Source organism: Oryzias latipes, chromosome 24 (genome assembly GCF_002234675.1).
Source record: "Oryzias latipes chromosome 24, ASM223467v1".
NCBI lineage: Eukaryota > Metazoa > Chordata > Actinopteri > Beloniformes > Adrianichthyidae > Oryzias > Oryzias latipes.
In genome coordinates, this window is record NC_019882.2 from 3,866,238 (window position 1) to 3,884,525 (window position 18,288).

The window sequence follows — 18,288 nt, forward strand, 5'->3', positions numbered from 1 at the left end:
ATTCTGGGTGATTGACACGCTGTGGAGGGCTGGTTTCATGAAGCAAGCCTCTGTTCAGAAGGAATCGCCGTATACACAGGCACGATCAATGGTCATACACAGAAAAATGAAGGAAATTTACAGGCAATCTTTTACCTTATTGACATGTTTGCTTACTATTGAGTAACACTTTGCAGACATTTAGAAGGAATGCATTTATTATCTGTGGAGGAACGCAATAACATTATTCCTAGGACCTATGGAAGAGCAGTTTTTATAGCCAAATGTATAATCTGTCAGGTGGGCAATGAAAACAAATAACTTGCAAATCCACAGAGATGAAGCAATGCAATGTTCTGCTTCTGCAGAGGGCTGAATATGAAACCAATGCAGCACTCTCTGCCATCACTTTCTATTTTGATCGAGGTTGGCAGCTGTCAGGCTGATGCAATGGTCGGCATTCAGGAGACATACTGTCAGAGATTGTTTGATTGTAGAGGGAAACAGTTTAGACTACTGATGACTCCATTGTATTCCATGCTTACTTTCATTTGGAAAAGGAAAAGGTTCATGATTGCTGTGTCCACATTTTACAGCCTATCAGTCAGGCTAGAGCATACCGTGAAACCCTAAAGGTAGAACTGGACAGCCTTGAACTCAAAGGAGGAAGAATAAAATCAAAGAAGGAAAAGAGATTTGAAAAAAGAAATAGACGTAAATCGTAAATTAACAGATGTTTTTTTTCATCGCGGTTTTCCTAACTAAGGCTTAAACTTTTTTATGTTTCTTTAATTTTCTTTTGCTTTTACGACTCAAAGCTAAAACAAAAAATGAAGTGTTCTTTGAAACATTTTTCTTCTCATTTATTGACACGGCGTTCCTTCTTCTTGCCCTTGCACACCTGTTCTAAGCCTCCTCATCCTCATTCCAGTGTTCGCTCCGCACAATTTCCTCCGTTGATGGGAGCGAAGCTCAGGCGCCTGCCCCCGTGCTTTAGACACCCTCCATCGTTCACGTCTGCCACTCACTCCCTCAGCCCTCCTCTGCTGTCATTCCAGACCTCATCAGTTACTCCATGGAGACTTCACCCTCAGCAGCAAACAAGGAGCTTTGGCTGCACAAACACACACACTCACAGCGGCGGGCATGTCACAGCACGTTGCCACGGGGATGCTTTCAACCATTTTCAAACTAATGCCGAGCATTCAAGAAATATATTCTCACTGACCAAATATCTTAAAATGTTTTTCAGGATTTGCAGTTAAAACTCATTTTGCTGACTTGCTTGAGCTTGCCAAGTGAAACCTCATGGCTTTCCTTATATCAAAACAGTTAATAGAAGAGCAAGCCAGCTGAAATATAACATAGAATAGACAGCTGCAGCCCAAGACGCTGAATTTTTAAAGTTCTATTTCCAAAGAATTTGTTAACTAAGGGATCTGGACAAGTGTTGTTGGAAAGAGGAAGAGATACAACCTAAGTTTCTTAACTACTAAAACTATGTAGTGGAGTATTCTTTAAGCAATGCTGACACATGCTTTAACGGCAAATATAATTTCACCAATTTCTGAAAATAACATTAGAAGTGTCATGGTTTGGATGTCTTTGCCTTAGTTTTGGCTTCCTTTTGTTTCTGTCATGTTTGAGTTCTGTTTCCTTTCGTATTTTGGAAGGTTTCCTGTTTTGTCATGCTTTTGAGTTTTACTTCCCTGGTCCCAATCTCTTCTGATCATGTTCACCTGTGTCTTATCAGTCCTTTTTGTATTTACAGTAAGCCTTGTCTCTGCCTTCCTCTTGTGCTGTTCCACGACCTCTTCCCTTCTCCCATGTGTTCATGTTTTGCCCACAGTAAGTTTGGTTTTGTTTTCCTGTTCAGCAGCACTTTTTGTTAGTTTAATAAACCCCTAGCCTTGGAATCCTGTCTCTGCATTTTTGGGTCCCCAGACCTCCCAACCTGACCCTCAGACTATTTATGAATCCACTCTATTCTGAAAAAAAAAAAAAAAAAAAACTTAAAAAAAAAAAGAATACTACAAGAACTAAAGAAATGTCATTAAAAAGCCAAACTATCTATCTATATGGCTGTGTCCCACCAAAGTGGGGTAGCCTAGACAGGGCACCCATTCTTACAGCCTTCCTTCTCTTCCCTAAACCCTCCTCCTTCAGTGTGTGTGTGTGTGTGTGTGACTGGTCTAAAGCCTGGTCTAAGCCACACCACACTGCACCAGGGTCAGCTGCACAGCCCAGTGTGGGCTCCTCCACAGCAGGACCTCAGCCAAGGCTGGTTTCCCCTCGCCGCTTCATCCCAAGACCAGACCTCTACCACACCCATCCATTCATTCATACACAAACTCTCTCCACCCATCCCTGTCCTGAGCAGCCTCTCTCCCCTGCACCACGGTCATCCCTCTTGCATTTAGCGCTCTTTTTACACCCTCTGTCCATCCCATTCGCGGTCTTCCTCTCATTCTCACTCCACTCACATCAGATTCGTACACCTTTTTCACCAATCGCTCCCTATCCATTCTTTCAACACGTCCAAACCATCCCAGTGCCTTTTGCTCTTAGTTTGGCTTTTTGCTCTTTTTTTTTTTTTTTTTTGCAGTGCAAAAAGCCAAACTAAAGTGCACAATCTTCACAAAATGACAATGTAATTGTTTAGCAATATATTTGTAAAGTTCAAAGTGTAAAGTGTGTAAAGTATTGTAATTTTTCCCATTTTATCTACTTTACATGCTCTGTTTCACAATGGGTGCAGCATAAAGTAATGTGCCTGCAGAAAACGTGTTTTTAGACTTGCATAAAAAGAACATTTGTGAGAACAGATGGGCTATTTCTAACCAGCCTCTTCGCTAGTCTGAGCATGAATGCAGTGAGCTCACTTTCTCTCAGCCAACACCTTTGAACCATTCAGCAATCCATATTTGGAGGTCTAATTCACATGGAAAACTTTTGCTCTGTAACAACTCAAGGGGGCTTATCCAACCAACAACAGCAGTTGCTGTGTTTGCAGCTCTCTTACAGAAATAACTGAATCAATGAGGACATTGATGAAATTCTATTTCAGTGAAAGCCATCTGCTTGACTCTGTGTCCACTGGTCACAGGAAAGATGTGTCAGTGTAATTTCATTGTGCAGAAGCTTCTATCATTTGAAACATTTTGACGTTTACAGGGCTTTTCTCTTATTCATATGCTTGATAAAAGATGCAACACAATGAGGTTGTAGTTTTTCAAAGGGTAATGATGGCGTCTAAACTCTAAATGCTCCTTTTTCACACAGCCATCTCTCCAGAAACTTTGAAAACCGAGTTCTTAGGCATTCATTTTAAAAGCCATTCACTGGGGATGTTGTCAGAGTGATCCTCTGAGTGAGAAAATCCAATTAGAATGTGTTTGATTTGCTTGTTTTTGTGGGATTTTGGTGAGATGAAAGCTGGGAAACAAGGTTAGGTATTTGGCGGTTTGTCGTCGGCTTTAGTCAAATGGAGCCACAGAGCAGAGGGATGGTTCTCCTCTGCCTGTTTTTACTCACAGTGTCTCCTTACTTCCCTAAAGAGCCATTGTGAGAGCCTCTCTTTTCCTCCTTAAGCCTCTGTGCTCCTTCGCTCCTCAACACACTCTGCAGTTGTTCTGCCGTCGCTCTCCATCACTACCTCTGGCTTCCTTTTGTCTTACTCTCTTTGGTTTCACGTCTGTCACTTTTGTTTACATTCTGCTTAATATGCTCTCTTTGCCTTCATCTTTGTCACTCTTCCCATCCCAGTCTGGGAGTGCCAGCATCAAAGGCAGCCCCCTACAGCTCGACCGTCGCAGGCCCACGGTGATACACCAAATAATAGATGAGAAAAGACGTGCCGGAATGACTATTCACTTTAACCTCTTGGTTACGTCGTGTGACATTTTTTAAGCTGTCGAGAGAAAAAAAGCCGTTCAATGCGGTTTTTGGTCAGGAAAAGCTCTACACAGCTTCTTCAATGCTTCTCAAAGAAATCTGCACCGTAGTAAGCTTGGTTTTTATTTTTGTCACTTTAGTAACTTTGACAAATTATTTCACAAGTTTCTTCAATATGTGGCTACCTTTGAAGAGTAATGTCAACCTTATTGCTCCAAATTTATCAGTGATTTCACCACTGAGTCCTTAGGTTGCACATGTTTCACTTTTACTACGTCTCATAATTCTTTCAAATCATTTTCTTACTTTTTCTGAAAGGAAAAGCTGAGAATGAGCCTGATTCTCTAGAGATTCTCAGTCATGCAGGTCATGTTCTCACAGGATTCTGTTCTTTAGGACAATTGGACTTTAAAGGTTGATCTCAGAGACCTTTCGTTGCTCATCTCAGATCAAGAACAGTTGAAAGATCAGATGAAGAACAAAAAGGCCTGATTGCTCCTCGGCAATGTGGAGTGAGGCTGCAACCCCTTAGCGATCTTTGTCCTTGACTTTGCCTCAGGAAAGACTATAGCTAAAAACAGATGGTATCTCTCACTGTTGCAAACTTAACAAATGTACCTCAAACCTGCATTTTTCCAGTTAATGTTTTATTTACAGGCCTAAATTTAATTTATTAAACAAGTTTTTGTGGGCTTGCATCAAGGCCAATTGTGCAGCTGTTTATTCTCCACCTTACCAGTGTCTGTTCACCTTTTATTAAACACATTTGATTATTTATCAGGACTCTTTTCTCCCCTGTTAGTATGAAACATTGCTGTCTGCAGTGACCTTTAGGTGGCAGAAGGTTAGAGACCAGAGAACCCCGTGAGGGGTTTAAGGGCTCAGGAGGAATAGAGGAAATCAGACAGCATGGATGTGCACAGCAAGTCTGTGTGTTGGGGGAGGAGGGGTTAGGTTAGTCAATGGCTGATGATAATGAAGGAGCTAATTGCTTCCAGTGGATTTTGAAATCGAACTGTAGCTCCCAGTGCTTGGCCGAAGCCGCACACAAATGGAATATTGATGACTCTGGCGAAAAGTCAGGAAAAACGACTCAGCTGCATGATCGATATGAAACCACAGATCTGTGCACAACATGTCTCAACAGGCAATGTGTTTCTCCACTTTTATGGATCAGTATACACTTACCAGAAACTTGATATTGCTGAGGTGTGCAAATATTATAATATATCAATTTGCTTTCTCCATTATTCCGAAAAGCAATGTTTCTTTGATAGTTGAGTAATTAAGAAGCAATTGTAGGATTGTTTCTGAATATGTATTACTCATCTGTGAAACATGTTATGTTTGGTAACCCTTTATAAGTCATGTATTTTATTATACCACTCATGTAACACAAGTACACTTTTTAGCAGTAACTAAACAACTAATAGTAGTAATAAACAACTAATAAGAGAGATATATGATTTTAATTAGGGCTGCACGATATGAGGAAAACCCGCGATATGCGATATTGGTGATTAATATTGCGATAATGATATAATTTGCGGTATATAAACAAATAGCCAAACAACCAAAAACATAATTTACATTTCACTGCAACAGTTTAAAAGTTATACTCCAAATGACCCTTGTCGACGTAGGAGGCAAACATCAAACATAAAAGGGCTCATCTGACTGATCAACAAGGTAAACGGGTCCTTCCGATTGGTTAAATGCTTAACGGGATTTATTTCATTTGTTCACTATTTCAGGCTGCCATAACGATAACGATAACGATAAATTTGCGGTATATTGTGCAGGCCTAGTTTTAATACACATTAGAGAAGTATAGATGAACTTCCCTTGAGCGCCCCCAGTGGTCATTTAAAAAAAACTGCATGTTGTCAAACCTTCAAAACTAACATACTTTGAAAAATCTGGAAAAAAAAACTGCAAATCACAAGAAATATGCAACCGAGCTCTGATCAGGATTTCATTACGACTAGGGATGCAATAATTCACTTTCAGCACAATCTGGTTCAAACCTCAATATCTGGGTCACGGTTTTGTTTCCGTGCGATGAATGATCTGCGTATTACAAAACGATAAAAAAACAAATACAGTTATTTAGAAAAAGTACTTTTTCTATTTGCCCATAAGCATGTAACATAAAAAAAAAACCTTTCAGTTGGCTTATACTAAGCCTGTTAGTAAATAACTGTCCATTATTACTATGGAGTAATGTAACACAACAACAAATTAAAGCAGCTAGTGGCGTTTTAGGGCCCATCCTCACGGCTCCATTTCTTCCTCTCTGCCCCTGCCACCTCGGTCACTCTGTCACTTCTTCTTTTTTTAATTGGCGGCTTTTCTTTAGGTTTCGTCTCAATAGCAACCATTTTATATTTGGGTCGCCTGGGGGTGATGAATATGTTTCTGTATTTTTTAAATGGATTGGCAAAAATACATTTTTCTTGACAACTGAAGTTTTTTATGAACCACGCCTTAATTTGGTCCTAATATCGAAATATCATATGCCATATTATTTCATTTAGCTTGAGCCACAGATTCATGTATTACATTTTCACAACATTTCAGTAAGAAAATGTAAAGGAACGCCAAATTTGCAAGATTGCAACACTAACACTGTTCAAAATCTAATACTTATAATTTCAACATTTTTCTCAACTAGCTTCCACATTCTGCCTGAGGAATTAGAACACAATAGATCGGAATCCGTTGGATGAGTTTAATTTTGTAGCTGGTGCTTAAGGTTTTTATTTTAGAAAACTTTTGAGGGTGGCCTCTTCCCAAAGTCAAAGGTCAACAAAACTTAAAAAAAAAAGAATTTTTATTCAAACCTCATAAACCTATTTAATTTGATTAGTATGTGCTCTTTAGCTTCATTAGGTAGTTGGATAGATACCCTGAACTGCCATGACAAAGCTATATACCTGGAAAAGCAGACAAGATCCAGTTTCTGAAGTTTGTTTAAGCTACCACCTCTGAAAAAAAATCTGCTCCATCAGCACTAACAAAGACCTTTGTGCAAGCGTGCCCACAAGAACGATAATTACATCAATCTCATATTTTTTCTTTAATGTTTGGCTACACTAGTCCAGATGTAAATGACACCGGCTGCAGCACTGAGCTTCATAGTGGAGTTGTTTATCAATATTTGATTAAACATCTGACAGACTTTTGGAAAAAAAATGACTTCGGCAGGAATGGTGGAACTGACATATATTTTGATCAATGGCGGCACTTCATTTATTCAATCTTCATTGTTCATTTTATATTCAAAATAAATGAAAGCAAAGCAAATGTAGATGAAACTTCATTTTCTCAGATTGGATCCAATGAAGATTCATGAAGCGGTGCCTTGAATGTAAACTCCTGTGCCTCCATGCTGTGCTGTTTCAGTGTTGATAAAGGGTTTCTATTTATTCTGCTGCCACAGGAATGAGGGCTTTCGCTGCCTCTTTGTTGTCTCTGGTACTGTTTCCACTTGCTTCTGAGTGTCACTTGAAGGTTTGGGTTTTGAAGCTGACTAGAATTTCTGTGACCAAAACAGCATCTCATCATCCTACAGCTTCCCCATACTTCCGACCTGTAGCGGTGTTCAAATTCTCCTACTTCTCTCCACTTAAAAACCTCAGCTGAAAACTCTCATCCTTGACTTATATTTTAAATTTACCGAGTACAGGAACACAAAAGCATAGTTCTGGTAAATGTGGGAATAGAATACATGAAACTAAGCACTCTTTTTTTAATGTACCATGATGACCCAAAACCAAATTAAATACCATAATGCCTTAGTCACATTCACCTGTACAGGTGCTGCCCACTTTTGGGTTGTCCGGGTCGCTGACAGGTGCGGCAGGCGTGTCTTGCAGTTCCCTTGAGGCTGATATGGCCACCTTAATGGACATCATGAAAATGGAATGTACCATTGTTGTGTGTGTGACAAGTGTTTTCTGAAGTAGTTGTAAGGCTAATGGAAGTTACTCGCACTTATGACATACGGGTGATGCTGTCGTACAGAACCCTTATGCCACTCTCTGGTGGTACTTAGTAAGATGTGTGCACTTACTTCTTACTGACCGTGTGCAAATTCTACAAGCATGGAGTGTGTATGTGAATCGCTTGTGCCTGTAGGACACCCAGGCAAATGACGCTTTGATGGTCTAATTTCTTAAATTCTGACAGTTAAGCTGTATGCACAACTTTACTGGCTCACCGAGTGGTATTCAATTTTTACATTTTGTTCGAGCCACCAGCATACCCTGTACCCAGACAGCCCACATCCACCCAAAAGGGTAGTTGTGACCGAAGCATAAATCATTGTGAAAGTGTTAATAACTGGCTTTAGACACCTTGACCCACTTGTTTTTTTCTTCATCAGCATCTTTATTTTTGCTCTTCTCCTTGAACCTTCAGGCTCACCCTACTCTACCTGCCTATAGACAGTACAAGTACTCAGGAAGCCACTTTGCAACAGCAGTGATATAGAACTCTTAAATCAGACAGTGTTTGATTTATGTGCGCCATTAGCAGGGAATAGTGTTCCATCATAAGCACTCTTGTCTGTCTCAGTCTGTATGTGAAACCCAAATCCAGTCATACTGGGAGGATTTTATGATCTCAGGTGAATAATGAGATCTCTGCACCTCTAATTATGGTGAGCAGTTTAATGTGTGTGTGGGCTCCTGCTCATTTCTGTTTAAAACGAGATTGCTTTCGTAGTTGGGAGCGTTTTTTTATTAACATGTTTACGGCTGAGTAACCTAAAGGTTGTTTGCCTTTGTCGTTTCAGTGAGAGAAGAAAATGTGGCCACTTTCCGTGGCTCCGAGTACTTCTGCTACGACTTGTCCCAGAACCCCATTCAGAGCAGCAGTGACGAAATCACACTGTCATTCAAGACCTGGCAACGCAACGGCCTGCTTCTCCACACTGGGAAATCTGCTGACTATGTCAACCTGGCGCTGAAAGATGGGGCAGTTTCCCTCGTCATCAATCTGGGCTCCGGGGCTTTTGAGGCCATCGTTGAGCCAGTCAACAGAAAATTCAATGACAACTCCTGGCACAACATCAAAGTGACACGCAACTTGAGACAGGTAGTCGTAGACAACAGTGAAAGAGTGTGGAGATGAATTTTCTTTGTTTTTTTTGCTGCAGATTTGCTGATTCCAAGAGCTTTGGAGACGAAGCTTCCATAAAGATTGTCACTTTCTTTTCTGATTGGTTGCCATTCCATTGCCTCAGTTCAGAAACATTAAGGAGATACACAACGTATTATCTCAACGATGACATATTTTTTTGTTTGTTTTCTTTTTATTTGTATTCACTGTCTTGTTTTATCTCATCAAAATCCAATGGAAGTACAAGCAGGAGAAGGATTTTACGATTTGTTTTTGCTGGGTTTTACATTCTCGCTTATTTTATTGGCATATCTTGTATTTTTGATATTTTTCTTTAAACTATGCCAAGCTGATATTTCTATTAAAATTTGTGGCTGTCCTGTTGGTTTTGAACATGTTTATATACTTTTTTAGTAGAATCTTATTGAGATTAGGAGTTAGCTTGATTTATGTGGTTAAATATAGTTTGAATGAACCATTTAAGTCCACACAAGACTTAAAAATAGAGTAAACAATCTGAAGGCTCAATGGTGTATTGTAGTAACTCCAGCTTGTCAATGCAGGCTTGTTCTTGTCTCAGTCGACCTTTAGTTTGTCAGGTAAGATGGCATTTAGTTTTGCTTTCAAATCAGCACAACAAGTAAGTGTCAATTTTCTGACCCTCCTTACCAGACGTCGCTTCAGCAGTTTGTGATTTACGAACAGGTTAAGACAGTTCCGGGGTTATAAAATTAGTCTTGATTGAAGGGTTGCTTACCTGGGACTCTCTATAGGTTTGACTTTCGCAGTTTTTTCTTTCCTCTTTGAAAGACACACTTTGTTAGACCCAAAGATGGAAAAACAATACAGGTTTTGTTGAAATCCAACACACCCTTTGCAAGTTGTTATTGAAAGATACGTACCAGTATCTTCAGATTTTTTTCATCATGCAGGACTGATGCTAAAAATTTGCCCAGGATGGCCCAATGGATTTCCGACGAATCATGTATTGTTTATCCTCAACTAACTCATTCATGATTAAAGCCATTTTTACGACTAACCAGTATCTAACCAACTAATGTACTAACTAACATCCTAATTCTTCATTGTTGCTTTAGTTTTTTTTTTTTGGTTTGTTTTTTACCATTCCTTATTAACAACCTTTTTTGTTCACTATTCTGTTGATTTCCTTTCTTCCCCTTTTTCTGGAAAGCAATCAGGCATTGGACACGCTATGGTAAACAAACTACATTGTCTGGTAGATATCATTCTTATTGTCTTTTTTTTGGGTTTGCCGTGTGTCCCCTCCCCCTCTCTTCTTTTATTCGTTCTCTTTGAGTTCCATCCTAGACACTCTTATCAAAAAATGAGGAGATGGGTTTGTATTACCAGGCAATTCTTTCTTCGCTTCTTCTCAATTTCTACCCCTGACCTGCCGACAACCCCTTCTTTACCCCACAATACCCCATTCTGTTTTTTTTCACCTTGGCTTTTACTTTTTTCTTCTTGTTTCCTACACATTACAGCAGATTTCCAACCTGTTAAAGAAATAAAAATAACAATTTGACCTTGTTGCCTTTGCCGGGGGGCAACTTACTTTTTCTTTTCTTTTTTTTCACACAAAAGTCCCCATTTTTTGTGAGGACTGTCGTCCAGAACTGACAGAAGCTTACCACAATCCCCAAGATGGTAAACTCGACACCGAGCCCTTCAAGAGAAGCTACCAAAAAAAAAAAAAAAAAATGGCGACCCTTTGCCTTCATTGCGGGAGCTCTGACAGTTGTTTCCAAGTCACTATGGCGCATGGCATGCCCACACTTCATTGACCTGTCACATCCTGAGGTCATATAACCCTGCCATCCACAATAACCACTAACACTCTAATTCATCAACTCACTTTTCACCCATCACTCACTTTCCCCCTCCCTGTGTGTATTTGTAGCATGCTGGTGAAAGTTGTTTGTGTGTTGGTGCTAAGTTCGTTAACCTACGGGCCCATATGCAAACACTTCGAAGAACATGCACACTGATCTAGGATCGGTTTGGTCCAAGGACACCGACCCTACCTTCGATCTGAGATCAGCTTCTGCTGTTCTAAGAATGTGTTTGACTACGGACCCTGACCTTGATTGCGCATGAGAATTTTTACCCTGTGTTGCATGCCCCAGATGTGAATTGTACTACCGACCCACCTATTTCATCACATGTCCAGTAAAGTGTGTTTAATTTTACCTTCTAAGAGTCATGCCCTTGGTTTGCACATCAGTGTGGTGTGAATAAAACCTCCCTTTGTTTGCATGTGTGTGGATTTATATATGTAGAATCTGTGAACGAGAGTGGATGTTGGTGCCAGAATGAAGGTGTGCACAAGTGGAAAGCGTGAGAGTGTTTGTGGGTGTGCTAATAGATGTACTGTACATGTGTGTCTGCAGTAAGAGTTAAATCCCGAAACCTAAGACAAGTGGAATAAATTTGTCCTTGGTTTGAACATTGTACTAACCCTCCCCCCAACCTGAAGTTCTATAGTCAAACCTAGGATCCATTCTTACCCCCATCGAAGATAAAGAAAATATGCCTGTGCCATATTTTCTTTACCTGTCCTGTGAATCCTTTAGCATTAACAGAAATCCAAACGCTGTCTGGTCCAAAACAATTTCTCTAGGGTACAGAACAACAAAAATAAAATACAAATAAAAACTGCAGTGTGGATTCTAATTAAAAAAGTTTTTAAAAGCTCTCTTCCAATGCAGACCAAGGAAGGAAGTGTGTTTTAAAAAAAAAAAAAAACAGCATCAGAGTGTAACGGCATGGCTTTGGCTATGTGTTACCCCCCGACAGGTGACAATCTCCGTCGATGGGATCCTCACCACAACTGGCTACACCCAGGAAGACTACACCATGCTGGGTTCTGATGATTTCTTCTATGTGGGCGGGAGCCCGAGCACTGCAGACCTGCCGGGATCTCCAGTTAGCAACAATTTCATGGGCTGCCTGCAAGAGGTAAGAGCTACTCCAAAAAGTGAAAAAAAATGTGTAGCTCTGTTTTTTTTGTTGCACTTTGATATTATGCATGCCTCTCTTCAGGTGCTTTTGGTCTAATCAATGCGCTTTCCCAGGATGCGCACATAAGGGAGGAGGGGAAAAAAAGGCTGTTATCAATTAAAGCTGCTGAATTGGCAGAGAACTCATCTGACTTTCAATATCCCCTGGCTTTATCAAATTCATGAGTCTTTCTTTGGGTTGTGTGTAAGAAAATACCCCAGAATTGTCATGTGTAATTTGCAGCATTAGCTTGAGCGTGCTGCCAAACCATCTCCCGATAGGGAGAAGTCTGAAAGAAATATCTGCTGATGAAGAAATGAGGAACATGTCTTCTTTTGGGGGCATTTCTAATATATGTACAGGCTCTTTGAGCTTCTGAGCCAGCAAATTTATTAAGTACCCAGTTATTGGAGCTTTGCTCGCCCATATGTGCCATACACACAGAGATTCATGATATCTAAAGAAGCCCAATAAAAAAAAGAATTATATGCTTTGCTGTGTCTGAAATAGTACTGAGTGTAGTTTTTGATTAAGAGGAATTTACACACTTCTACTCCTCTTTACTTGTGCCTTTTAGAAATGTATTTGTGTTAAAAAATAATTGCTCTGGGACTGGTAATGCAGTTGATTTATATACTTACAAAACTGCATTTATGATTCAGTAATTTCTAAAGGTTTCTGTGATTTGTGCGTCTTATGTTGCTATTAAAAAATGTAATACTCTAATAAATTTACAATAACTTTAATGTGGACCTTTTTAGGTGCTGGAATCATAAAATATAAAGATTTGCAGCATTGAAAAGAGGCTGTTTTGCACATTCAGTTTTCAATTACCCATGTGGGGAACAGTTGGTCAGAACGTAAGACCCTACAAACTATTCCAATATGCATATGATCCCTGCAGCTATTCAGTCGTGACCTTTGCCTACATGGACACGATGTGGTTGCAGGGCATCTACTGCTGTAAACCCATTTTAATCAATGAGTGTCATCACTCCAGACAACATGGCAGCCGCGGGTTGTGATGCAGCGAGGGCGGCAAGTCGCTTCAAGATAAACACAGAGAGCATTTAACAGTTCTGAGGGATGAAAAGTCTGCAATACTGTTCATAGTAAAACTTACTGTAGGTAAGGAGAGGACAAGGTGCATCATGGGCGTTAGTGTTTTTGTTCTTGTATTTTGTTTCATCAGGATTAAGGAAGATATTCAAGTGTGTGAACAGACAGTCAATAGCTTATATCTTAATTAATTAGTGGAACCGGTTATTAAAATAATCATACATTTTGTGGTACAAGCATCACCTTTGGCATGGGAAAAGCACGTTTGCCACGAGAACATCCAAGATTTCAAAATACAGTGTTCACTCATTAATCCCGGGGATTAGGTTCTAAAATTAACCCATGATAGGTACAATCTACGAAGTCTGTAAAACCCCTCACCACACGTTTCTCAGACAGACATAACCCTTTACAGAAAAACAGGTCCAGTATTAGAAAAAGAAAATATTTATCTGATCACGATAAAAGATTTGTGAAAATCTGGCAAGCTGAACCTGTCTGTACAAGAGACACGGCACAGAAGAGATTGATTGACAAGGTCAACATCCATTCGGGATGCAGAACACTGTGAGATTCAGAAAAGAAAGCAAAGAAATTCGCACAGAAGAAAAATCTTCGAAACAACGAGACTATAAAAGGTGAACCGCATTAGCCAGGGAACAATGTATATATAATATACATATATTATTCCGTTGTTAAAGGACTGTATTTTGTGCATTAACAATTCATTTTGTTGACAATGAGACAAATAAAAGTCGAATAAGTTTTAACAATTGAGTATATGGCAGCCATCTTTAAAAATAGCTGCCATGTTGGGATTTTCTTGAGGCAAATATGGTTTCTGAAAGAGGGGATCCTAAGGTACATCCATGACAAATTTGGTGTTTGTACCACAAATGCCTGATTTGTGTGGTGTATCAACCCAACCAGCTCTGCTAATAAAGAAAGTAACAAAATAGGGATACTCTTACTGCTATTTCTGTGATGCTTCAGGCATTGTAAAAGCATCATAATGAGAGTCTGTTAACCTGAAAAATACCTGATGAAGTAAAAATAATACTATAGTAGCCTTGCGTTCAATTCACTTTATGTTTTAGGATTCTTGTCAAAGTAGATGAGTGTACTCCAGTGATCAACAGATTCTTTGTGTTTTTATGCTTTAATGGGAGACTGAAATTCATATGAACCCAATTATTACAGGCTTCACCTATAATGTTTGTAACATTTTTAGAAGAAAAAAAATAGTTTTATTGAATGATGTTTCCAACATTATTTTGGTGCCTAAAATCTCCAAGTAAAGTCTTTTTGACATGTATCAGGCCCTAGCAAAGTTTTTATTAAGTCCTCCATTCCAATGGCTTCTATTTCAATTAAAAGCACATTCTATTGGGTAAATGTGTTCTCAGTTGGCTGCTGTCAACTATGTAGACCTTGTAAAAGCTGCCATGTCCAGGCATGTTTGAAAAGTCACCATGTATGGTTGATTTTAACTCAAACATCTGCTCATACAGTACTTTCCATGTCTAACTCTCAGAAAGTTGTATTTACAATATAAGATATTTTCCAAGTTTAGTAAGATGTGTCTTTGCTTTCACCTGTTCACCCATTATAAAATATTCATAGCATCCTGACATGTAGCTTTCTCAAAAGCTTTATTGATTGCCAGTATTTGATTTAGCACAGAAAAAGAAGGAAAAATAAATACATTTTAAAAACCGCCTCACTGCACTTGTTTTTACCGACAAAGAATTCCTGACGGGCAAAGATTTTGCTGGTCAGTGAGAGACTGATTAAGACATGTCCTGTAATGAAAATTCTCCCCCTGCACTTCATTTTTTGAAAATCTCTTTTTTCTCTTGTACCTTTTAGAACAAAAATCCTAAAACCTAAACATATTTTTGGGCCTGAGTTGTAGTAAAAGTCTGAGCTGCTTTACTATAAAGCAATTTAGCCCTAATTAAATAACTAAGCTTTATCGAGATTACTCTGTAAGCTTGGTCCGATTGTTTTTGATTCATCATCTGTTGTTTTTGTTAAATTGAAATGATCTCATTATGAAATACAGTATGATCTGTGTTTGGCTTAAGCCTTAGTCGTAACTGCCTGTACGTCTACATACGGGCATGCTGGGAGGTCGTAGCAAACACTTAACAGTTTTCAAGACGCAAAGGTAGGTGGGGGAAGTAGGTGAGACAGTTTAGGAAGTTACACATTTGGAGCATAGTTTGTATGGCATTCTAAGGGCATCCTACAGGCATGTATGTATCACCTGCATGCCCCATGCATGCAGCATTTGTGCAGTCAGTAAGGGCAAGTACTTTCCCCCCTATTATTGACTAGAAAAAGGATGGCAACTCTCTAGGGTTGCATTCCTTATGTAGTGTTTTCCAACAAAACCTTTATCCATAGAGGCCTGGAGTTGCCCATCCCAGGACTAGAGTGTGGCACTAGGGTGCCACTCATAGGACAGCATCAATCATTTGTCATAAATTCATTCAACTTTTATTAGCCCTACAGATACTTCACTTACTACAACCATGACAATGGTACGTTCTGTTTTCAACAAGGCTTAAGGGATCTGCAAGACACAGCTCTGCTCCCCTTATGACCATCCATGGGCCTGGACAACCCAAGAATGTGCTTGAACTGTACGGGTCAATCCCCATACGACTGCATGTGACAGTGTATGTTTTTTCTACTTTCTTTAAGTCTTACTCTATCCATTAACTGACCCTAATTTAAACACTAAATGGCAACTAAACGCAATAATTAAAAATTAACCTTTCAATGAAACTACTTTCAAAAGCCTAAAAAATGACCTAGATCACAGTCAAGGTTTGGACTTCGAAATAAATCAATATATTCTACAAATTTAACCTCATAGTATGTGGTTATACAAGTTACCTGTATGGGTGCAGGTGTTTAGGTTGTCCGGCTCCGTGAAAGGGTTGTAGATGGGATTGGCAGTGTCTCAAGGGGAGCACAGCGGTGTCTTGCAGTTCCCTGAGAGATGTCACAAAAACGGAGCGTGCCATTGTCGTGCGTATGGTAAGCGTAAAATGAAGTGTTTGTAAGGATAATTAAGTTACACATACCTATGATGGGCAATTGATGCAGTTGTACAATGTTCTTAAGCCACACTCCAGTTGTTGATGATTGTCCGTAAATGCACTGTATGGGGTGTGCAGGTAAAAGGTAAGTGGGCACCTTTATGATGTCCACTCTCTAATTTCTTACAGTCAGACACAAGGAGTGCGCACTTACCACATGAATACCACCAATGGGATTCTTGTGCAGAATTTGGGGGCGATGACACTTTGAAAAAAGCCGTACGATACACCTGCATGTCACCTACTTCACCCTTATTAACCCGTCCGTGTTGTATAAGTGTTTGCAACAACCTGTCACCCATAGCATGCCCATAGATAAATGTGCACGAACCTTTTTGTTCATTGAACGGTCTACGATCTTGATTTACGTTTTTGTACGAGCCACCTGCATGTTCCATACTGGTCTGTCCATTTTTCACCCGAGGACAGTGACTAAGGCATAAAGCAGACACTTGTAAAAAACAGAAAAGCAAACGAAAGTCAGTTTAAACAGCCAGGTGTTTATAGTCATTTAGTCTTACTCCGCGGAACGTGACACAAAGCAAATTTAAAGTTTACATTTGTGATAATAGTCACAGTTTTTTGTCTTGTTTTTGGAAACGCAAAATAAATCAGATTTGTCACTTCCTTTCTATACCGTCTAAGAAAGTGTGAATAAGCACGAGTTAACTGACGGCATGGAGGGAATTACGAAGCGGCATCCACAGTGGGGCTAAGGAGCCGCTATCACTGTTTGATCTTCAACTGCTCATCAAATGTTGCTCCATTAAGCCTGCAGAATGCTGGCTCCTAACCAAGACCATCCAAATTGCTCACAACAGGCTTTGTGATCTCAGCCTCCTTTATTCATTTGCTATATCTGTTTGATCATTCCAGGCCCACGTTGTGTATTTCTCTGTGGGGTGGGCTTGTATTTGCATGCGTACTCTTACTTTCTTGTCACTGTGTATCACACCTGTTCCCCTCTGACTCTTACTGCTCTCCTGCATCATACTGATCCCCTCAAAACCTCCTCCTTTATATTTAATATCCTACAATAATGAAGGATTTATTTTCTGACTTTACTGTTTCGCCCCCTGTATGAATGGTATCTAGTTTTTAAAGAAAGATGTGGGGCTCGTTGGACTCATTACGAGGCATAAAAAAAGATGGTGAATAAGATGGTAAAGTCAAATTTTACTCCGATGAGCAAATACCTCTCTCACTGAAAAAAGACGCCTTTTCTCTTCCCGCTGCACTCATGTGCACCTTGAGGCTACAGCAGAAATGTGTGCACAGCACAGACACCCTTTTCCACTCATCTTTTGCAGCGTGGCTTTCAGCAGATCACGTGACCAGTTATGAGTGGGCATCCACATTGCTTTATTCTGATATTTTCACCTCCATCCAACGTGGGTGTTCCATCAACCCTTTCAGCCCCAAAATCCATAAATATTTCTCCTTCTGGCTTTTTGGATTCCCACTGCAGCGCTGGAGCTGTGGATAGCTGTCAGACGGCGGGGGTGGCTGGCTGGGGTTGGCTGTGTAAGAACAGAAGATGATGACTTATAATCAGGCCAGAGTAAAGCGTGAGCATTGACATAAGAAAAAAGCAGCCTAGTGAAGGAGTAGACAGATGCAGGTGAGCTGAATGCCAGCGGACACGAACCCTGATAATGTTTCAGCAGAAAGAGAAGGGAAGGAAAAGAGACGTGTTTGAAAAGGGGCTACTGGACCTTCTAAAAACGAATCAAACTTAATTCTTGGATAAAGTTTGTGTTGAATCTTTTCTACTTTTTCACTCTAACTTTTTAACAATATTTTGACCCATCTCTGCTTCTCATCTTCTCATCAATCTGAGCAAATGGCACACATTTATTTCATCTTATGCGGTCGCTCAAGCTTATAAAAAGACTTTGTGCTTTCATAATCTACTGTAAGACATCCAATTTTTTTCTCTAAAGCCATTTCAGCATCTTCTTTATTTTAATGGATGATATATAAAACTATCAGGACTCATTCGATAAAAGGCTTAAGCCGATTTTTTACATATAACTTTTCAAAGCTTAAAGGGCTACTTATGTAAAACTCTTGAGTTTTTTGCGAAGTGAATCTTCACAAC

At 39.8% G+C, this 18,288-nt stretch overlaps 1 protein-coding gene across 11 annotated transcripts in view; it reads left to right on the forward strand.

Annotated features, from left to right (window-relative positions):
• The window catches only part of LOC101156134 (neurexin-3b), a gene marked incomplete at its 5' end in the record, with an annotated part of 300,242 nt that overhangs the window by 68,932 nt on the left and 213,022 nt on the right, over nt 1–18,288 (forward strand). For 8 of the 11 annotated variants that reach the window (XM_023953183.1, XM_023953192.1, XM_023953190.1 and 5 more), the window contains 3 exon segments: nt 8,672–8,973; nt 10,190–10,234; nt 11,815–11,976. In XM_023953183.1, coding sequence (XP_023808951.1) covers nt 8,672–8,973; nt 10,190–10,234; nt 11,815–11,976 — 509 coding nt within the window. 11 annotated transcript variants of the gene reach the window in all.